The sequence below is a fragment of the Geotrypetes seraphini genome, chromosome 2 (assembly GCF_902459505.1).
Source record: "Geotrypetes seraphini chromosome 2, aGeoSer1.1, whole genome shotgun sequence".
NCBI classification, from domain to species: Eukaryota; Metazoa; Chordata; class Amphibia; order Gymnophiona; family Dermophiidae; genus Geotrypetes; species Geotrypetes seraphini.
Genome location: NC_047085.1, coordinates 385,571,297 through 385,591,424, shown reverse-complemented (window position 1 = coordinate 385,591,424; position 20,128 = coordinate 385,571,297). Strand labels below are relative to the sequence as shown.

Genomic DNA, 20,128 nt, shown 5'->3' with positions numbered 1-20,128 from the left:
ACACGTGGTATGCGTACCCTTAGGGGCACACGAGCTGCTTGTTGGGGGTACAAGCTGCCACATATATTGCCTGCCTGCCTCCACCGCAGGGGATCCCTCCTTCCTGCCTGCCCCCCTCCATCAAAGCCAACCCAATCCCAACCCCCACGCCTCTCAGCTGGATCCGACCTTTCCCCAGTTCCTGATTCCTCCATCTACCAGCTCCCCGCCGCTGTATTTTAAAAACTTCGGGCAGCCGGAGGCACAACGAAGCCAGCCTACTGCCATCTGCCTGCCAGCCTACACAGAACGCTGCAGAAAAAAAACGCTTATGGGGCACTGGCAGATGGCAGGCTTCATTCCCGATTCCCCTACCTACCAGCTCCCTGCCTCTGTATTTTATGGGGGTGGACTCTGGGGCGGAGCTTGGGTGGGGGTACTCGGTTGATATTTGTTAGACTTAGGAGGTACTTGGCTTGAAGAAGTTGAGAAACACTGATCTAGTCTGCCCTTTAATTACATGCATTAGAATTTTATGATTAAAGTGGGGCCGGATGGTGTACATCCAAGGGTGCTGAAGGAACTTAGGGAAGTTCTGGTAGCTCCACTGACTGACCTTTTCAACGAGTCTCTCGAGTCAGGAGTGGTACCAGAGGACTGGAGAAGGGCTGATGTGGTCCCTCTCCACAAAAGTGGCAGTAAGGAAGAAGTAGGGAATTAAAAGCTGGGAAGTCTGACTTCTGTGGTATGCAAATTAATGGAAACGCTTTTAAAACAGATCAATTTCTTTGACTAGTTGACCAGAGAATTGGATAGAGGATGTGCGTTAGATGTGGTGTATTTAGATTTTAGCAAAGCCTTTGACAGTGTTCCATACTGACATCTAATAAATAAACCGAGTGCCTTCGGGATGGGTCTCAAAGTGACGGGCTGGGTCAGGAACTGGTTGAGTGGAAGGGGACAAAGGGTAGTGATCAATGGAGATCGCTCTGAGGAAAGGGATATTACCAGTAGTGTGCCTCATGGTTCTGTTCTTGGTCCTGTTCTTTTTAACATTTTTATAAATGATATTGCTGAAGGGTTGTAGGGCAAGATTTGCCTCTTTGCAGATGATACTAAAATCTGCAATAGAGTAGACATGCCGGATGTGAATAACATGAACAAAGATCTGGCGAAGCTTGAAGAATGGTCTGAAATTCTGCAGCTAAAATTTAATGCTAAGAAATGCAAGATCATGCATTTGGGCTGCAAAAACCACAGGGAACGATACAGTTTAAGGGGTGAAGAATTTATGTGCATGACAGAAGAGCAGGACTTGGGTGTGATTATCTTAAGGTAGCCAAACAGGCTGAAAAGGTGACGGCGAAAGCTAGAAGGATGCTAGGTTGCATAGGAAGAGGTATGGCCAGTAGGAAAAAGGAAGTATTGATGCCCCTGTATAAGACTTTGGTGAGACCTCATTTAGAATTGTGTGTACAATTCTGGAGGCCACACCTTCAAAAAGATATAAAAAGGATGGAGTCGGTCCAGAGGAAGGTTACTAAAATGGTATGTGGTCTTCATCATAAGGCGTATGGGGACAGACTTAAAGATCACAATCTGTATACTTTGGAGGAAAGGCGGGTGAGGGGAGATATGATAGATATTTAAATATCTACGTAATGTAAACATGCATGAGTCGAGTCTATTTGAAAGGAAACTTTTCAATGAGAGGGCTTAGGATGAAGTTAAGAGGTGATAGGCTCCAGAGTTATCTAAGGAAATACTCTGCAGACGGGTGGTAGATGCACAGAACAGTCTTCCTGTGGGAGGTATGGGGAACTTTCCTGATAAGACTTCTGTTCTGCTCTATAACAAGTATAATGAACAATGTTAATCAAAACATATCATATAAGTGGAACAACCTCCCCACCTATCTGAATGCAACCAGAACTAACATTTATGGAGCTTGTAAATTCTCAATTGCATTTGTAATGATATCATGATACATTATTCATAATACCTGACTGGCATGAGAAGATCTCAGGTTCTGGATAGACATACTTGTCAAATATATCAAGAAGGCAACTAATTACGCTGACAGGGTGGTGCATCAGGACTTGTATGCTATGCTAACAGAAATAAGATTATCAAGGTAAGGACATAATCTTCCTTTCTGTTATACAAGGAATACTAGTCCTGACAAGTGGGACGTATCAAAGCAATTCCTGGAATCTAGGGCGGGACAGATGAGCCTGTCCTTAACATTGAGGACCCAAAAGTGTCATACATTTGCACTACTTCGTTTACGCTATAAAAGCTTGTAAAAGTATGAAGTGTGGACAATGTAGCTGCTCTGTCAATTTCTTTGGTTGGGATCGCCTGGGCCTCCATCCATGAAGAAGCTACACTTCTTGTGGAATGATCTCTCAAAGATATTGGTGGCTGTTTACCACTACCCATATGTGCTGACAAAATCACCATGTGAATCTATCTGGCAATAGATAGTTGGAAAGGCAAAAGACATTTGTCACTTTGAGATACCAGAGAACTCTTCTCACACACAATAACTTCAACAGTTTGCCCTGTTTCTTTGAAACAGTGGGCTGAAATGCAGGCAGTCGAACTTCTCGATTGATATAAAAAACCAAAACTACCTTTAGCAAGAAAGGAACCGTGTACAGAGAGACTTCGGCATCTATAACCTTTAGGAATGGCTTTCAGTATGAAAGCGCCTGCAACTCAGAGACTTGCCTTACCAAGGTGAAAGCCACTAGGAAAGACTGTCTTAACATAAGAACATAAGATTTGCCACTGCTGGGTCAGACCAGCAGTCTGCTCACGCAGTGGCCTTACCTGTGTATGTTCTGTTCCAGTAGGAACTTATCCAACCTTTTCTTGAATCCCTGAAGGGTGCTTTCCCATATAACAGCCTCCAGAACAGCATTCCAGATTTCTACCACTCTCTGGGTGAAGAACTTCCTTACGTTTGTACGGAATCTATTCCCTTTTAACTTTAGGGGGTGCCCTCTCGTTCTCTTCACCTTGGAGAGGGTGAACAATCTCTCTTTCTCTACTAAGTCAATTCCCTTCAATATATTTAATGTTTTGCTCATGTCCCCTCTCAGTCTCCTCTTTTCAAGGGAGAAGAGGCCCAGTTTCTCTAGTCTCTCATTGTACAGCAACTCCTCCAGTCCCTTTTTTGTCGCTCTTCTCTGGACCCTTTCGAGTAGTATTATGTCCCTTTTCATGTACGGCGTCCAGTGTTGGACACAGTATTCCAGGTGAGGGCGTACCATGGCCCAGTACAACAGTATGATAACCTTTACAGATCTGTTTGTGATCCCCTTCTTAATCATTCCTAGCATTCTGTTTGCCCTTTTCGCCACTGCTGCGCTTTGCGCGGACGGTTTCATTGACTTGTCTACAAGTACTCCAAAGTCTCTTTCCTGGGGGCTCTCTCTGAGTATAGCACCGGACATCCTGTATTCGTGCATATGATTTTTGTTACCGACATGCATCACCTTGCACTTATCCACGTTGAACCTCATTTGCCATTTCTTAGCCCATTCCTCAAGTGTGTTTATGTCTCATTGTAGGTCTTCGCAATCCTTCTGTGTCCTCACTACTCTGAATAACTTAACGGAGGATGCAGCCCGAGTATCACCCTTCAATCTGGCTATATCTGGCTGAGAAGCCAGAGAACCCTTTCCCAATTTGGCTCTGAAGCACGACAGGCCAAATACCTGTATCCTGAGAGATCCAACCGCTAGACCCTTTATAAGTCCAACCTGCAGAAATGCTAGGACTACCGAAATCGGAGCCCTGAAAGGTTCCACATTGTCTTTAGCACACCAAATATGCTGAGAGCGTTGCCAGTTTCTTAGCTCTAAGGATAGTAGCAATAACCAACTCCAAATACCTTTTCTGTGCTAAAGCTGTGTGCTCAAGTGCCATGCCGTTAAGACCAAAATGTTCTGAATTTTCCATGGGTACTGGACCCTCTGACAGTAAATCTAGATGTACCAGTAATTTGAGACCTTTATCTCTCTGCAGATGCACTAGATCCACATACCAAGACCATCATGGCCAATTTGGAGCTACCTGAATTACCAATCCCGGGTGGAGAGCTATTCTGTGGAAAACCCCGCCTATTATAGGGCATAGAGGAAATACGTACAGGAGCTCTTTCTCTGGCCACGGTTGAACTAAAGCATCTAGTCTGGTGCTTCCTGACTTGGATCTTAAACTGAAGAACAGTTTGATATCTTGTTTTTGCCAAAGCCATCAGATCGTCCCGAATACTGCAATATTGGTCGTTCCCAATACTGCACAATACTTTGACAGGCTGCCCGGCTGAGATAGTCGGCTTGAACATTCTCCACTCCTGCTACATGTGCCACAGAGATTGCCAGCAGAAGGTTCTCTACTCAATGGAACAACTGGGCTGCCAATCTTAGTGGAGCACTTCTGGTGCCTCTCTGCCGGTTGGCATGTGCTACTACTATGGCATTGTCTGAAAACACCCCAGTGGCTTTGCCTTCCAGGGATTTCCCCAGGTCTGTAATACTAACAGTACGGCTTTCTGCTACAGATCAGAAAGAGACACCTTCCAGTTTGCTTGCCGAAGGAAAAACTGAAGAGAGGCAGTACAGACCACTGAGGAAGTAGGTGGTGCTGAAGAAAAAGTATGATTCCTTCTGCAACAGCTCACAATTGGGGGGATTTAACCCACTTGTAGGATTTGTATGCTTTGTGTAACAGAATTTCAGTTACGAATATGAAAAAAACTGAATTTTAATAAAATATCAAAACACTACATTGGAAGATTAGGTTTATACCTTTGATAATCTTCTCTCTGTTAGTCCCTGTAGGATTCCATACGCTAGGTGTTCAATCCCAATCTGCAATCCAGGAGTTACAGAAATCCACAAGCTTTTCTAAACATGCATCCCCTTAGCCTGAGAGCTAGCAAACATATCCAGTTACAATTTCTGCAAACAATCCATGCAGAAGTCTTTGCAGTTGGTCCAATTCTTTTTCTTGTTTGCTTAAAGTTTGTTTTCTCGGCAGCTTCAGTGCCTTGAGACCCCTTCCAAGTGGTCCCCTGTCAGAGGAAAGGATGCAATCCCACGTTGCCAGACTGCTGCTTCACAGAGAAACTCTGGTGGATCTGTGGAGCCAGCCTGCTGTGTGCCATAATTTCTAGACTCGGGGTCCCTTGCTATGGGAGTCTGCTTGCCAGTTCCAAGCGCAGGCTGTATGTGTTTGGAGTGAAACCAACCCGGATTTCAAGGCGCAGGGGCTTACCTCCATATTACAATCTACCCGACGCATTGCAGGTTTCTGCATTTCCATGTTCTGCAACAGCGCCTGCACTTTCATCAAAGTGATGGAAGTTGTGGCATCTTTTCGCCAGCAGGGGGTCCAAGTCCACCCTTCCCGGGACAGCTGGTTGATTTGAGCTCCATCTCGTTGGGTGTACGAAAGTGCAGTGGAGACAGTAGTGTCTCTGCTGCAGGTGTTGGCAAGTTCAAGAAGAGACGCTTGGCATCCTCCCAGTCCCTGGAGTTTCTGGGGCTTCTCGTCATCTCCAGACAGGGTCATGTATTTCTTCTCAAGGCACACAGACGGAACCTTCGACAACAGATCAGACTTCTCCTGGACCGTTCGGCTCCCTCGGCTAGGTTTTATCTGCCAGTTTTGGTGTCTCTTTGGAGGCAATCCCCTGATCCAGTAAGCCCATGTGCCCTTTACAGGAGTCCCTCCTATCTCGGTGGTCTCCGCAGCATTTTCCAGCTAGCAGCAACTTGAGCTGGTGGTTTCAGGGGGAGGTTCTCCTGCAGGGCTGGCTTCTTCAGATTTCCGAGTGGATGACTTTTAGGATGGATGACAGCATGTTGGGTTGTGGGTTCACTGCGGGGCCCGCTCCATTCAGTGGACTCCTGGTCCAAAATGTTGGTTGACCAATTGTCTGCAGCTTTGGGCAATTTGGCTGGCGCAACTCACTCTCCAGCCTCTTCTGAAAGGTCCAGTGGTACAAGTTTTTCCGACAACGCCACAGCAGTAGTGTACGTGCTTAAGGAGGTAGCTCTAGTGCTATCTCTCTCTTAGGCCAGAAAGATTATCTGCGTTCCACTCGGAGGAAGCACATTTTCTATCTTTTTCGGTAGCCCACATGGCCAGAGTCGACAATGTTCAGGCAGACTTCCTCAGCCAACAGATCCTGGACCCAGGAACATGGTCTCTCTCCTAGGAGGCATTCTGTCTGATTGTACAGAACTGGGGTCAGCCCCAGAGAACTTGTTAATTTTGGTAGCGAACTCAAAGGCTGGGTGCTTTTTCAGTCGATGAATAGTGAGGAAGCTAGGGCCGGATGCTTTGGCTTGACCCTGGCTAGTTCACGAGCACCTGCATGATGTTCCATCAATGAACTCTGGTTGGTCAGGTCTTCCAATGGATAGCAACGCATCCCGACCTGGTGATTCTAGTAGCTTCAGACTGGCCTCAATGCCCATGGTATGCGGGTCTCATCCGTTTTCCATGGGGTGAGAGACTCCGGTTCCCTCTTCATCAGTATCTTCTCAGTCAGGGGCCAGTGCCCATGGAGATCCCATGGTGCATTAGTCTTACAGCATGGCTCTTGAGCGCTCAGCTTAGAGGAAGCACGTTTTATCGGATGTAGTTATCTCGATTTTTTTTTTTTTTTTGTGCTTGATGAAACCCTTTACTATGGCGTCTTATGCCAAAGTCTGTAAGGCTTTTTTATGCTGGTGTGCTATGAATCACATGGAGCCTGAGAGCTTATCCTGGCCTGAAAAATCCATCACACCTGTTTTTAAGCAAAATGTTTTGAGGCAGATAGAGGCTTTTATGAGGGGCGTTCAATAATATCTACCTCAGCAGGAATGAAAATTTTTCAAAAAATTTTTTAGTTTTCAATATAGTCTCCTGCTAGCTCCATACAATTCATTCACTTTTCCTGCAATGACTAGCCCTATTGAAAAGAATTCTTGTTTCACCTTCAAACCAGGGCATCACAGCTTGCTTGATGTCTTCATCACTTGAAAACCGCTGTCCATGGAGAGATTTCTTCAAAACTAGAAAACAAGAAATAATCCGAAGGAGCCAGGTCAGGACTATAGGGTGGATGATTCAATTCTCGCGATGGTAGCCATTCAGGAAGCAGCATGGGGCCAGGCTTGAGATCGAGAAGATCACACCTGCCCTGCACAGCGAGATTGGAGGAGGGAGGAGGCAACCGGCAGCCGTCCAGCAAGGGAGGTATTTAAGGGGTTTTTTAAAAAGTACGGGGGGAATGATTTTTTAAAAAGTTCAACTACTCTAGATAAGCCACAGTTTACCTCATTTCGACTAGTAACTGTTAGATAAGCCACGGCTAGTAACATGGTGTGGCTTATCTAACAGTTTTAAAATGTAACTCAGCATTTTCTGCAGCCTATCGAATGGGGAGGCCTATCATGTGGAACAGCCTATAGTTGGGGTTAATACGGTATACCTTTCTTGAGATAAGGAGACCAGAATTGAACGCAATACTCCAGATGAGGTCACACCATGGAGGGATACAGAGGCATTATATCATCTTTAGTCTTTGTTAACCATCCCTTTTTTTAATAATTCCTAGCATCCTGTTTGATTTTTTTGGCCACCGCCACACATAGGATGGAAGGTTTCATTGTATTGTCTACAATGACACCCAGATCCCTTTCTTGGGCGCTAACCCCCAGGGTGGACCCTAGCATCCAGGAACTATTATTTGGGTTATTCTTCCCAACATGCATCACTTTGCATTTCTCCACATTAAATTTCATCTGCCACTTGGACACCCAGTCTTCCAATTTTCTACGGTCTGCCTACAATGTTTCACAATCCACATGCGTTTTAACAACTTTGAACAATTTAGTATCATTTGCAAATTTAATCATTGCACTTGTCATTCCAATTTCCAGATCATTTATAAATAAGTTAAATAGCACTGGTCCCAGAACAAATCACTACGGCACTCCACTGTTTACTCTCCTCCATTGAGAAAAATGACATAAGAACATAAGAACATAAGAAGTTGCCTCCACTGGGATCAGACCAGAGGTCCATCGCACCCAGCGGTCCGCACCCGCGGCGGCCCATCAGGTCCATGACCTGTCAAGTGTTCCCTGCCCTAAAAAAAACCTATCCTTACTTCTATCTGTATCCCTCAATCCCCTTTTCCTTCAAGAATTTATCCAAACCTTCTTTGAATCCCTGTAGTGTCTTCAATGATAGTCACTCAATGATAGTCACTCAGTGATAGTCACTTTTTCTTGCTGAATTGCACCAGCAATGGTTTTGCTTTCTCCTTAGATCATTCTTCTTCTGAAAAGTGAATTTTGGGTTTGGTAATACTTCAGTACTGTGGACATTGCATCATGCAACACTTCATCATATATTCAGGCTAAAGGTATTCAAATTATATGCGTGGAAAGCCTGTGCAGAGATGGGGGCGGGAGGAGGCATACCAGCAACATCTGCACCTGTTCTTTTGCACCTAAATTTAAGCGTTGATAAAAAAAAAAAAAAAAAAACTTCTTACACATAAGATCTTCACGAAACTCATATTTAAACAATAAACAATGTTTGTCACCTATCAAATGCAGAAATGTAAACATACTTAGCATATATGTGCAGTAAACTTGCACAGCAAATTGAGCAGACATTTACATTTAAAATAGCACCTATCACCTAATGCACAATGAATATGCGTCCACAAGCCCAGTATATACTGGATGGTCCGGACCGAGCAGTCCTCAAAAATGGCCACACAGCACCGAAAAGGACGCCTCAGCCCCACCACTCCACCGCAAAACAACGACCCACATCGCGGGAAGCACAGTGTGGCGCCTCATCATGACCATTTAATCCTACCCTCTATTTTCTATCTGATAACCAATTCCTAATCCACAACTGAACTTTGCCTCCTGGTACATTGTCGTGAAGTTTTCATCATCTTTTCTCCTTGATTGACTCCCACAAAGTGATCATTGTGTTGGTGTAACTCTCCCCAGTTATGATTGTCTTGTGTGGCACAAACTCGAGAAGCAAAAATCCTTTATCATCCCAGAAGACGGTTGCCAAGATTTTGCCTGCCTTGAACTTTTTTGGGATGGATGATAACTTGTGCTTCCACTGCATTGACTCTATTTTGGACTCAGGATCTCTGTGATAGACCCAAGTCTCAGATTTCTCTTTGGTTTTATATTTGCAGTATATCAAATAAATTGAACATGAACCAAACGATGAAAAAAATTCACTTGGTCTTCACGGAGCATCTCCAAGTTCTCCTGACAGAATTGCATTCTCGTGGCCTTCTAACATGGCATCAGCATTCTTGGAATCCATCTCGCATTAACCTTGGGCTTGCCCAACTTTTCATGAATTGTTTTCCAAACTGTACCTGCAGAGATGCCTTTCTTCAGGTTTCAGGAAACCTTAATTCATCTGTCTAACAAAGTTAAACCCTCAACTTTCTTGCACATTTCTGTGGAAGTTGTTTCCACAGGCCGTCCAATGTGAGGGTCATCTACAACGGACTCTCTACCTCACTTAAACTGCTTACTCCAAAAGTTTACTTTGCAGGATGATGGGGCAGTCACCATAAGCTACAGTCATGGATCTCCTTTGGCTTTTTCCCTTCTTTTGTGAAAAATTTTATCACTGAATGGTACTCCAAATCTAGTAGTTTCTTACTTGATTCGCACAAGGACTCTTCTGACATCCTGTCTTTTCGAATGTTAGACTCGCTGTGAGCCACAACTGTGAATGAGTAACCTAGAGACATGTCACAACAAGCATAGCCTTGTTTCAACACTCTTGATACTTTCTTTCATACTCAGGTAGATAAATTAATGAACGTCCCTCATATTTTCAAACTGGGAAAACTAAGATGGCCTCCATGGCAGTGATTTTAGTGCCAAAACGGCCTGGGGAGCTACATTGGAGACCAAATACTAGCGATTTGGGGATTTTAGAGGTGGGGGAACCTAACTCTTAACCCCAGAACAAAAAAAAAATTAATTTAAAAGACCTTCCCCCCACCGATTTGTTTAGCAGGCTGTCAGCCTGTTACTAGGCAATGCTGTGTGCCGGAAGCTGCAACTGTGGAAGCTGTAAATAGTTTATAGGGAGAACTTCTGCCTCAACAAGCCTGGAACCTGGACTGCTTATGTCTTCGGATTACCTCTCGGGCACAATTAACCTGCCGGAGACTTCAACCCCCACCAGACCTCATACGTGCAAATGGGGGAAGGAAAGGTGCCAGTCCTGATCCTGGAAAAAATGTCATGGAGCCGCTCAGCCTACGCTCAAGCCCACTGCAGACGGACCTGGGGGCAAGCCTTACTCCTAAAGGAATGGTTCCTGAGCCCCTAAACTGATAATGCAGGCTTTTCAAGTGGGTATACTGCAAAGTAGACTGCTCCTTGTAAGCACATCCTTGACCTCAGTCTGTGCTCTCCTGCATCCAGAGCTGTCCCGAGCGGGATACTCTACAGCAGTGTTTTTCAACCGCTGTTCCGCGACACACTAGTGTGCCGCGAGATGTTGCCTGGTGTGCCGCAGGGCCGCCATCAGGGCAGTACTACCAGTCCTGCATTCAGGGGCCCGGAGCTGACAGGGGGCCCGGGCTCCCCCAGGGTCCTAGGCAGTGTTCTAAGGCAGGGGCGCCAGTAGCTCGCCAAGGCAAAGTGAGTCAATCACCCAGGACTCACTTTGTCTTGGCGATCTAATCTATCGAGCCGATAAGTCTTCTTCTCCCCGACGTCAATTCTGCAGTCGGAGAGGAAGTTCGGGCCAGCCAATCGCTGCCTGGCTGGGCGGAACTTCCTCTCCGATTGCAGAATTGACGTCAGGGAGAGCATGCGTCGGCGTCGGCTTTGGGGCCTGTTATCCATTGGTGGGTCCTGTTCCCCGATGGCAGTGGCAGTGGCTTGGGGAACGGCAGGGAGAAAGAAAGAAAGGGGGCAGGCAGGGAAACAGAAGGAAAGAAGAGAAACAGAAAAAAAGAAAGAAAGGTCAGGGAGAGAGGAAGAAAAAGTTGGGGGAGGGAATGAGGTGTGGAGGAGAGAAAGCATACAGGCTGATAGAAGGGAAGAAAGATTGGATGCACAGTCAGAAGAAGAAAGTGCAACCAGAAATCACCAGACAAGGTAGGAAAAATGATTTTATTTTAAATTTAGCAAAGTGGAGGCAGTATTACCACAGTTTTCAAAGGAATTTGCCCAAATAACTTAATAGTTAACTGGGTAAATTCCCAGAGATGAAAACTTCCCTTCACTTACTATGCACAGTTCTGAATTTATATCTGCTGTCTATATTTTACAATATGGTCACCTTTTACTAAACCGCAATAGTGGTTTTTAGCGCAGGGAGCCTATGAGCGTCAAGAGCAGCGCTGGGCATTCAGCGCAGCTCCCTGCGCTAAAAACTGCTATTGTGGTTTAATAAAAAGGATGGAGGGTTTATTTGTCTATTTTTGTATGCTATAAAAACCAAATACAGAGAGAGACTGAGAGCTGTTGACGAAGAGCTACGTGTGTGTCTTTCTTCGATTCCAGCCAGAATATCAGCTTTGTGTTCAGCCAAACAGGCCCAGGTTTCGCACTGAATAAAGTATTTTATAATTTTTCACTATTCTGTTTACTTAATATTTCATAATAAAGTAATTATAAAATACTTTCTTTGTGTTTATTTGATTCCTATTCAAGAGAATTACTTTATATATAGTCAATATAGGCACAGAGTTAAATTTTTTAACATTTTCTAATGGTGGTGTGCCTCGTGATTTTTTTCATGAAACAAGTGTGCCTTTGCCCAAAAAAGGTTGAAAAACAACTGAAATGACTTGCAAACGGATAGCAAAAAAGACCAAATTTTATTGAAAATAAACACAAGCAGAAAAGACAAGCTCCTACCATCTCACTTGTAGAGAGACAACTGAGGAATTGGAGAACAGCCCAGAGGGATAGAAGGCGGAGCAAAAGAATACTAATGAAGCTCCCTAGATGAATTCTCACGAGAAGAGATTGACCACCCACAGGTTCAGGAATGGAGCGTCTGTCGCACTAGATATGCACAGGAGGCAAGTCTTGTTTAATTAAAAGGAATCTCTAGAATGAGGGGGCATAGGATAAAGGTGAATGAGAACAGACTTGGGAGTAACCTAAGGAAATATTTTTTCACAGAAAGGGAGGTGCATACATGCAGTGGCATCCTTGTGGACTATATCAGAATTCAAGAAAGCTTGGGATAAGTACATAGGATCTGTAAGGGAGAAGAATGGAAAGTAGATGGAATGGATGGGTAAGCCATATGGTCTCTATCTACCTTCATTTTCTATGCTTCTATGAAATACATTAGCATAGTAAATGACAGAACATAAAAGACCTAATGGTCCGTCCAGTCTGCCCAACATTTACACTCATTATCAATTCATAGTTAAACCAATAATGAATGTGGTTTAAAATACCTGTTCCTGGTCATTCTTTGCCATTTCTGGGACATAGACTGTAGAACTCTGCCTGGCACTATCCTTATGTTACAACTAGAGGAAACACTTGCACTCCTTTAAGTGCCACAAAGAGGCAGAAACAGCTACCTTCCCTTCTAGCTTTGGCAGGCACTGTACTAGCAACTATACTACAGGCCTTGTAGACTTGGCAGTCAGCTTTTATCTAGACAGCTGGGGTGTTGCAATCACCACACCCAGAAGCTGAAGGCCACTCCATGGAAAATTCTCAACTTGTATGTGCAAGAGTTACCAACAACCGCACAAAGCTAACGTTTCTGAGTTTTCTCTTGCAAGAAAAATCCCCAAATCACCAGGTCCAGACGGCATCCACCCAAGGGTACTAAAAGAGTTGAGAAACAAAATAGCAGAAACTTTTCACAAAATATGTAACCTTTCCTTAGAAACAGGGGAGATCCCAGAAGACTGGAAAACAGCAAATGTCACGCCCATCTTCAAGAAAGGATCAAGGGGTGACCCGGGAAACTACAGGCCGGTGAGTTTGACCTCGGTTCCGGGAAAGATGATGGAAGCACTGATTAAGGACACCATCTGCGGCCACATAGAAAACAATGGGCAGCTGAAGGCAAGCCAGCACGTCTTCTGCAAGGGAAGGTCATGCCTCACGAACTTGCTGTACTTCTTTTGAGGGAATAAACAGCCAGATGGATAAAGGGGAATCCATTGACATCATTTACCTTGACTTCCAAAAAACCTTCAACAAGGTACCCCACGAACGGCTGCTTAAGAAGCTGTGGAACCACGGGGTACAAGGGGATATCCACCGATGGATCAAACACTGGCTGGCAGGCAGGAAACAAAGGGTTGGAGTAAAGGGCCATTACTCAGAATGGCAATGGGTCACGAGTGGAGTCCCACAGGGGTCAGTGCTGGGACCACTCCTGTTCAATGTATTTATTAACGACTTGGAGACAGGGACGAACTGTGAGGTCATTAAATTTGCGGATGACACCAAACTCTACAGCAGGGTTAGAACCAAGGAAGACTGTGAAGACCTGCAAAGGGACTTAACGAGACTGGAAGACTGGGCAAGAAAATGGCAAATGAGTTTTAACACTGAGAAATGCAAAGTCATGCATGTAGGGAAAAAGAACCCGATGTTCAACTATAAAATGGGGGGATCGCTGCTGGGGGTGAGCAAACTTGAAAGAGACCTGTGGGTGATGGTAGACACAACATTGAAAGCATCAGCACAGTGTGCGACAGCCTCAAAGAAAGCGAACAGAATGTTGGGTATCATCAAAAAGGGTATCACAACCAGGACGTAGGAAGTCATTTTGCCGCTATATAGGGCGATGGTGCGCCCACAGCTGGAGTACTGTGTCCAGTACTGGTCGCCGTACCTCAAAAAGGACATGGCGATACTTGAGGGAGTCCAGAGAAGAGCGACAAAGCTGATAAAAGGTATGGAAAACTTCTCATACGCTGACAGATTGGAAATGCTGGGGCTATTCTCCCTGGAAAAGCGGAGACTTAGAGGAGACATGATAGAAACCTTCAAAATCATGAAGGGCATAGAGAAGGTAGACAGGGACAAATTCTTCAGGCTGTGGGGAGCCACAAGTACAAGGGGGCACTCGGAGAAATTTAAAAAGGGCAGGTTTAGAACAAATGCTAGGAAGTTCTTTTTCACTCAGAGGGTGGTGGACACATGGAACGCGCTCCTGGAGGCTGTGATAGGCCAGAGCACGCTACAGGGGTTCAAGGAGGGTCTAGATAGGTTCCTAAAAGAAAAGGGGATTGAGGGGTACAAATAGAAGCAGAGGTAGGTTATAGGATTAGTCAGAAACCACTTCACAGGTCATGGACCTGATGGGCCGCCGTGGGAGCGGACCGCTGGGCACGATGGACCTCTGGTCTGACCCAGTGGAGGCAACTTCTTATGTTCTTAAGAGACACTTCCCTGCCTCTAAATTATCACATAGTGAACTCAGATGATTTCACTTTAGTAGGTATTTGAGCACAATGCTCGAGTCTTCCTGAGTGTAGTCTAGAACTAGACAAAGATGACATTGGGGAATAAGTGTCAAAATTCTGGATCTTTCTGCCACACTTCAGGCAAGGATGAAACCCTGACTTTGTCAACATTATGCTAACTACTTAATTTTGGGTCAAAAACAAAATATCTTGAGAAGAAATTTTTTTTTTTTTTTTAATGACAGAATATGGCAAATATGCATTACAAAGAGGAAGAGCTTTAACTGTCCATTTGGAAGATGGAAGAAACAAAACCGAGGAGCTAAGGAAACTGCTGTACCTGAGAAGAGCTGCGAATGCCCAGAACTCTGAAGTTTTGAGCTGTGGGAGAATAGATTCATTCTTGGACTGCTAGATGAGCTCACCCTCTTGTGTGCCTGATTCAATCTTGCTTACCAACATAAAAATTTTAATTTTCCTTTTTATGATTCACCCTTTTTTTTTTTTTTTTACTGCCATGCATGGTTCATTCCCTTCTTATTTGAGGAAGGGGTGATAGCTCCTGAATAGAAGACTAGATGTTTCATAGTCCATGTATAAGAAGAGCCAATCTCTCTTCTATCTAAACTACAGAAAGCTTGAAAAATGTCAAACTTTCTATCCACCCCAGACAAGCCCAAATGGGAAAATTTCTGGAATACTAAGTTGATATTTAAATACAGAAAATTGGTAAGCCATCTCAGGAGGAGGATGTTCCTCAGGCTATTGTCACCTGAAATGGTGACAATAGCCTGAGGAACATCCTCCTCATGAGATGGCTGAAAATGAAATTTAAAACAACAACCACAAAACCACATGAAAACATCCAAATACAGAAGCAGCTCTAGAAACCTCTTTGAGCATGTTTCAACCTGAAACACTTTTCAAAAGAGTATAATCTATGTGGCTCATTGTGTTTCTCATCACAGAAAAATATTAATGAAATAAACCAAAGGAGGACAGGGGATTCCACACTTCGGTTATACAGTCTTTCACATTCTATACTTACATCTACCCCAAGGTCCAAAAGATACTTGACTACACCAATCATCCCACTGGAGGCTGCAGCATGTAGTGATGTGTAAGACTTCTTGTCTTTACATGTGATTTCAGCTCCATGAGTCACAAGTAACTTAACAACTTCGATGTGTCCTGAGTAGTTTCAGAATGGGAAAAAAGGAGGAAGCAATGGTATAATTTTAGCCTATTTTCTATATTATGTAAAATAACAGGATCAAGAGGTAATTATATGAGATGCAAGTCACAAAAGCAGTTCTGCACAAGGAAATAAAGTATGGAAAGCATATGAAAAATGTTTAGGATATATGCTGACAGTTTGAGGGTGATGGTGTAGCTGCAGGGAATAGTTAAGTAGAGCTGAAGCCTGGTGACCTTTTGGCAGCCTATCAAAAACACTGATAGGTTTATGGTTGCTAGTAACCTCTGGATTTTTGTAACTGCTGCTAAACATCACTGTTGACATGACCAACAGGAAGATACTGGGCTGGCAAGCTAAGTATTATCTCCATATATTTTCAGAATACTGCAATTATTCTGTTCTATGTTGTTTTTCTGTACATTATTTTGATTTTTGTTTTGGTACATAATTCTCTGGAGTGCATATGGTGTGTACAATACCATCAGTAACAGAAGTAATTTCCCCCCTTTAAAAAAAAAAAAAAGTGCTGCTTATATGAGGAGCAGTGTTCTTTTTTAAGCTGCACTAAATATCCAGTATCTAAATTTTACTCAGAGTAGCTATTGTATAAACTAGAGGTGAAATAGTAGGGAAAGCATGCAGAGTATGACTCATGAAATTCTTTCCAACTTCCCTGTGTGTGTGTGTGAGTGAGTATGTGTGTGATCTATCTGAAGAAATACTCACACAGTAAGGTAATAGAACTTTTTTGCTTACATCAACTTGGTCCTGGCGTTTGGTTTTCTGTGTTACATTACATTATCATTTGTTTACCGCATAACCTAATCAGTTCCATGCAGTTCACAGTATAAGAAGCTGAGACAATATCAGGAATTACACAAAATAACAGATAATTGAGTCCTGATTTTAAAATTACAAGAATTTTTCAAATAGATTTCAAAAGCTTTTTGAAATGTTTATACAATTTAGCCTTAAGAATTAGTTCAGTGTTCTCCCTAGTGTGTTTTAGCCGGGCGCTCTACCCAGCTAATTTAGGTGAGCGCCCGGCTGTCATCTTGGCATTGTATCTCTGCCCGGACTGATACAACGACATCAAAAGTCATCAGCTATTTTTTTGCACGTGGGTGTGGCTGGCGACCGCTACGAGCAGCATCTGGCTGCAAGTGGAGGTTGCCACAGGCATGTGCCAGTCGATCAGGTGACCCTTAGTGCTGCTCGCCCATGACATGGCCCACTGCTTTTCTTATCCGGTGACCCGCCCTCCTTTGATGTTAGTTCCTGTTTCCAGCAAGGCGGGATACCTCGGCAGGACAGAAATTGTGACGGGAGAGAAATTGTGGCATGGGTAAAGGGCTGCCAGAGAAGGAAAGTTGCGAGATGGTTCCGTAACTAAAAACAGTATCCACTGCTGCCACAAGGTCCAGGACAAAAACAGTAGCCGCAAAGTCTGGGACAAAAACATAATCCACCGCTGCAAGGTCTGGTCCTGTGCGCAGTTGTCCTGAGCGGTTTTGTCCTTCCAAAGGAAGGAACTGTCGGTGTGGCTTTGTCGGAGCGCTTTTGTCCTGCACTCAATTGACGTGCTACCTTGCAGGATTGGTTTAGAGTAGCTAGATGTGGAGAGAAGAAGAGATGGCAGGGTTCCTGGGGAGGGGAGTCCGGTCTCCGAATGAGTATGATTTGGTATCTTTCATAAAATATCTTGTTTTGTTAATGTTAATCTAAATGTTCTCATTTGAAACAGAATACGAAGACCTATTTATTCAGTTTAATACTTGATACCATGCCATAAGCTCCAGTTGATTTTCAGTTATCCTATAATTTGGGATTTTCTGTGCTTGTGGCATACCTACTTGAATATTTCTATCTTTAGCTTTTTTTTGGGGGGGGGGATTGAATGGCTCACAGCATTATAGTTTTGTTTTTTCTTGATCTCATCTGTTACTAGTCCAATTCTGGGGCTTGTAACAAGGACACAGTGAGACATAGGGCTCCTTTTACTAAGCTGCAATAGTGGTTTTAGCGTGCGCTGAATTGAGCTGGCGTTAGTTCTAGCCACTTAGTGCGGGTTTAGTGCGCGCGCTAAAAACGCTATTGCAGCTTAGTAAAGGAGTCCATAATGTTACATTCTCAAAAAGAGTGAGAGATAGAAAGACCTGGAACAAAGGTGGGAGGATTTGAGATAGAGAGAGAGATAGAGGAAGATAGAGAAAGGGAGAAACCTGCAACGAAGGGGGGCAGATGTTGAACTTAAGGGTATATAAGGGAAGAGAGAGAAAGAGACTGCAGAGAGCTGGAAGGATTCTGGACCAAGGAGGGAGGGAGCAAGGAAGGAGAGAGAGGCAGAGAAAGACTTGGAAGAAAGGAGAAAAAATGCTAGACATGGGGGGGGAGAGAGTTGTAAGCAGAAGAAAGACAGAGGCCTGGACCAAAGGGGCAGACTGGATGGGACATTTGGTCTTTATCTGCCATCATGTTTCTATGACATGAGGCAGATGCTGGACTATGGGGGGCATCCTCTTCAAACCGTCAAGTAAATTCGAACAAAAATTTATTCAGGTAAAAACTCAGGTAATAATTTTTTGAATAATATATAAAAAATAAGGGCTAATAAAGTAGAATACTTATGGCATTCTCTTTATGTTTATTTTATAGTATCCCCAGCCTTGATAAAGAGTGGCGAAACGCGTTGGCGATTGGGGAGCATTTGTTAAATGCGATGGAAGCATGAATTAACACTATTATAAGCTAAGTGATTTTAAAATATTTATATTCATATTTAATGATAAAGAAAAAATATGCAAAAAATAAGAAAATTAAGATAATGAGGGATGAATGAGGAGTGACAGACCTGACAAGCTTATATGCTTGAAAGGTCATTCTGATATCCCATAATAAGTTATCACTCAACTGTCTTGTCTTTGGGACCCTACTGAATCAGTTTATTGGACTATGGGAGGAGCAGACAGAAGAGACAAAGGGGGAGACCCTGAGGAAGAACAAAGAAATGCAAGATCATAACAGAGAAGGGAGAGAAAGGGAGACATGTTACTAATAGGGATGGAGGAGAGAGAGGAAGAAAAGCTGGACTCATGGAGGGACAGAGAGAGATGTTGGTTGGGGAAGGTTCTGAGGTGAGGAAGCATGCAGGAGGCAGAAAGCGTTAAGTCTCATGGAGAGAGAGTGAGATGAATGGAGAGGGAAGGAGAAATGTCACAATCAGGGGAAGAGGGAGATGGCAGAGAGTAAAAAGTTGAACAGAGAGAGAGAGAGAGAGAGAAAGAGAAAGCGAAAGAGAGAGAGAAAGAGAAAGAGAGAGAGAGAGAAAGAGAAAGCGAAAGAGAGAGAGAAAGAGAAAGAGAGAGAAAGAGAGAGAGATAAAGAGAAAGAGAGAAAGAGAGAAAGAGAGAGAGAAAGAGAAAGAGAAAGCGAAAGAGAGAGAGAAAGAGAGAGAGAGAGAGAGAAAGAGAGAGAGAAAGAGAGAGAGAAAGAGAGAAAAAGAAAGAGAGAGAGAAAGAAAGAGAGAGAGAGAGAGAGAGAGAGAGAGAGAGAGAGAGAGAGAGATTGATTGGTGGAGGGAATGAGGACTGGAGGAGAGGAAACGTGCAGGAGGCAGAGAGAAAGAGATGTTGGACAGGTGGAAAGGAGAAAGAAATGTTGGATGTGGCAGTAGAGGGAGTGGGAGAGATGTACCCTGGATCTCTCTCTCTCTCTCTACTCCCTTTGCAGCAGGGGAGGGAATGAGAGGGAGACGTGTTGCCAATGGGGGCAGAGGAAAGAGGAAGAAAAGTTGGGCTCATGGAGGGACAGAGAGAGATGTTGTTTGGAGAATGGAATGTGGTTTGGAGGAGAGGAAGCATGCAGGAGAAAGAAAGAAATATTGAAGTGTAACCAGAGACTCATGAAATCACCAGACAACAAAGGAAGGAAAAATGATTTTATTTTCAATTTAGGGATCAAAATGTGTCATTTTTGAGAATTTATATCTGCTGTCTATATTTTGCACTATATTTGTCTATTTTTCCATAGTTGTTACTGAGGTGACATTACATATTTTAAAGTCATCTGCCTTGACCTCTGAAAAATAAAACAAATATAAATGATAATTATCATTTTCTCTGCATAACAGTGTGTTTTGTGGTTTTGTTTTGTTTTTTAATTTTGTGGTTACCATTGTGAATTAATATGATTATATTGTATGTACATGAAAAATGAATAGAAGAAATTGCATTACAATTAGTACTATTATAATGGAGGTGGGGGTCAGGGGCAGAGCTTGGGCTGGGGTACTCAGTTGGTATTTGTAAGACTTAGGGGGTACTTGGCTTGAAGAAGCTGAGAAACACTGGTCTAGGTGACTATGGAGTTCACTCAGTAAGCCTATCTGAGTAAGCCCCTTTTACAAAACCACAATAGCAATTCTCCCATGGCAAATGCACCAAAGTCCATTCAATTCCTATGGGCTTCAGTGAATT

At 43.7% G+C, this 20,128-nt stretch overlaps 1 protein-coding gene across 4 annotated transcripts in view; it reads right to left on the bottom strand.

Annotated features, from left to right (window-relative positions):
- ANKRD28 (ankyrin repeat domain 28) overlaps positions 1–20,128 on the bottom strand; it is a 425,075-nt gene that overhangs the window by 225,199 nt on the left and 179,748 nt on the right. For all 4 annotated transcript variants that reach the window (XM_033930721.1, XM_033930723.1, XM_033930720.1 and 1 more), the window contains one exon: positions 15,504–15,646. In XM_033930721.1, coding sequence (XP_033786612.1) covers positions 15,504–15,646 — 143 coding nt within the window. The remainder of the gene's footprint in view (positions 1–15,503; positions 15,647–20,128) is intronic.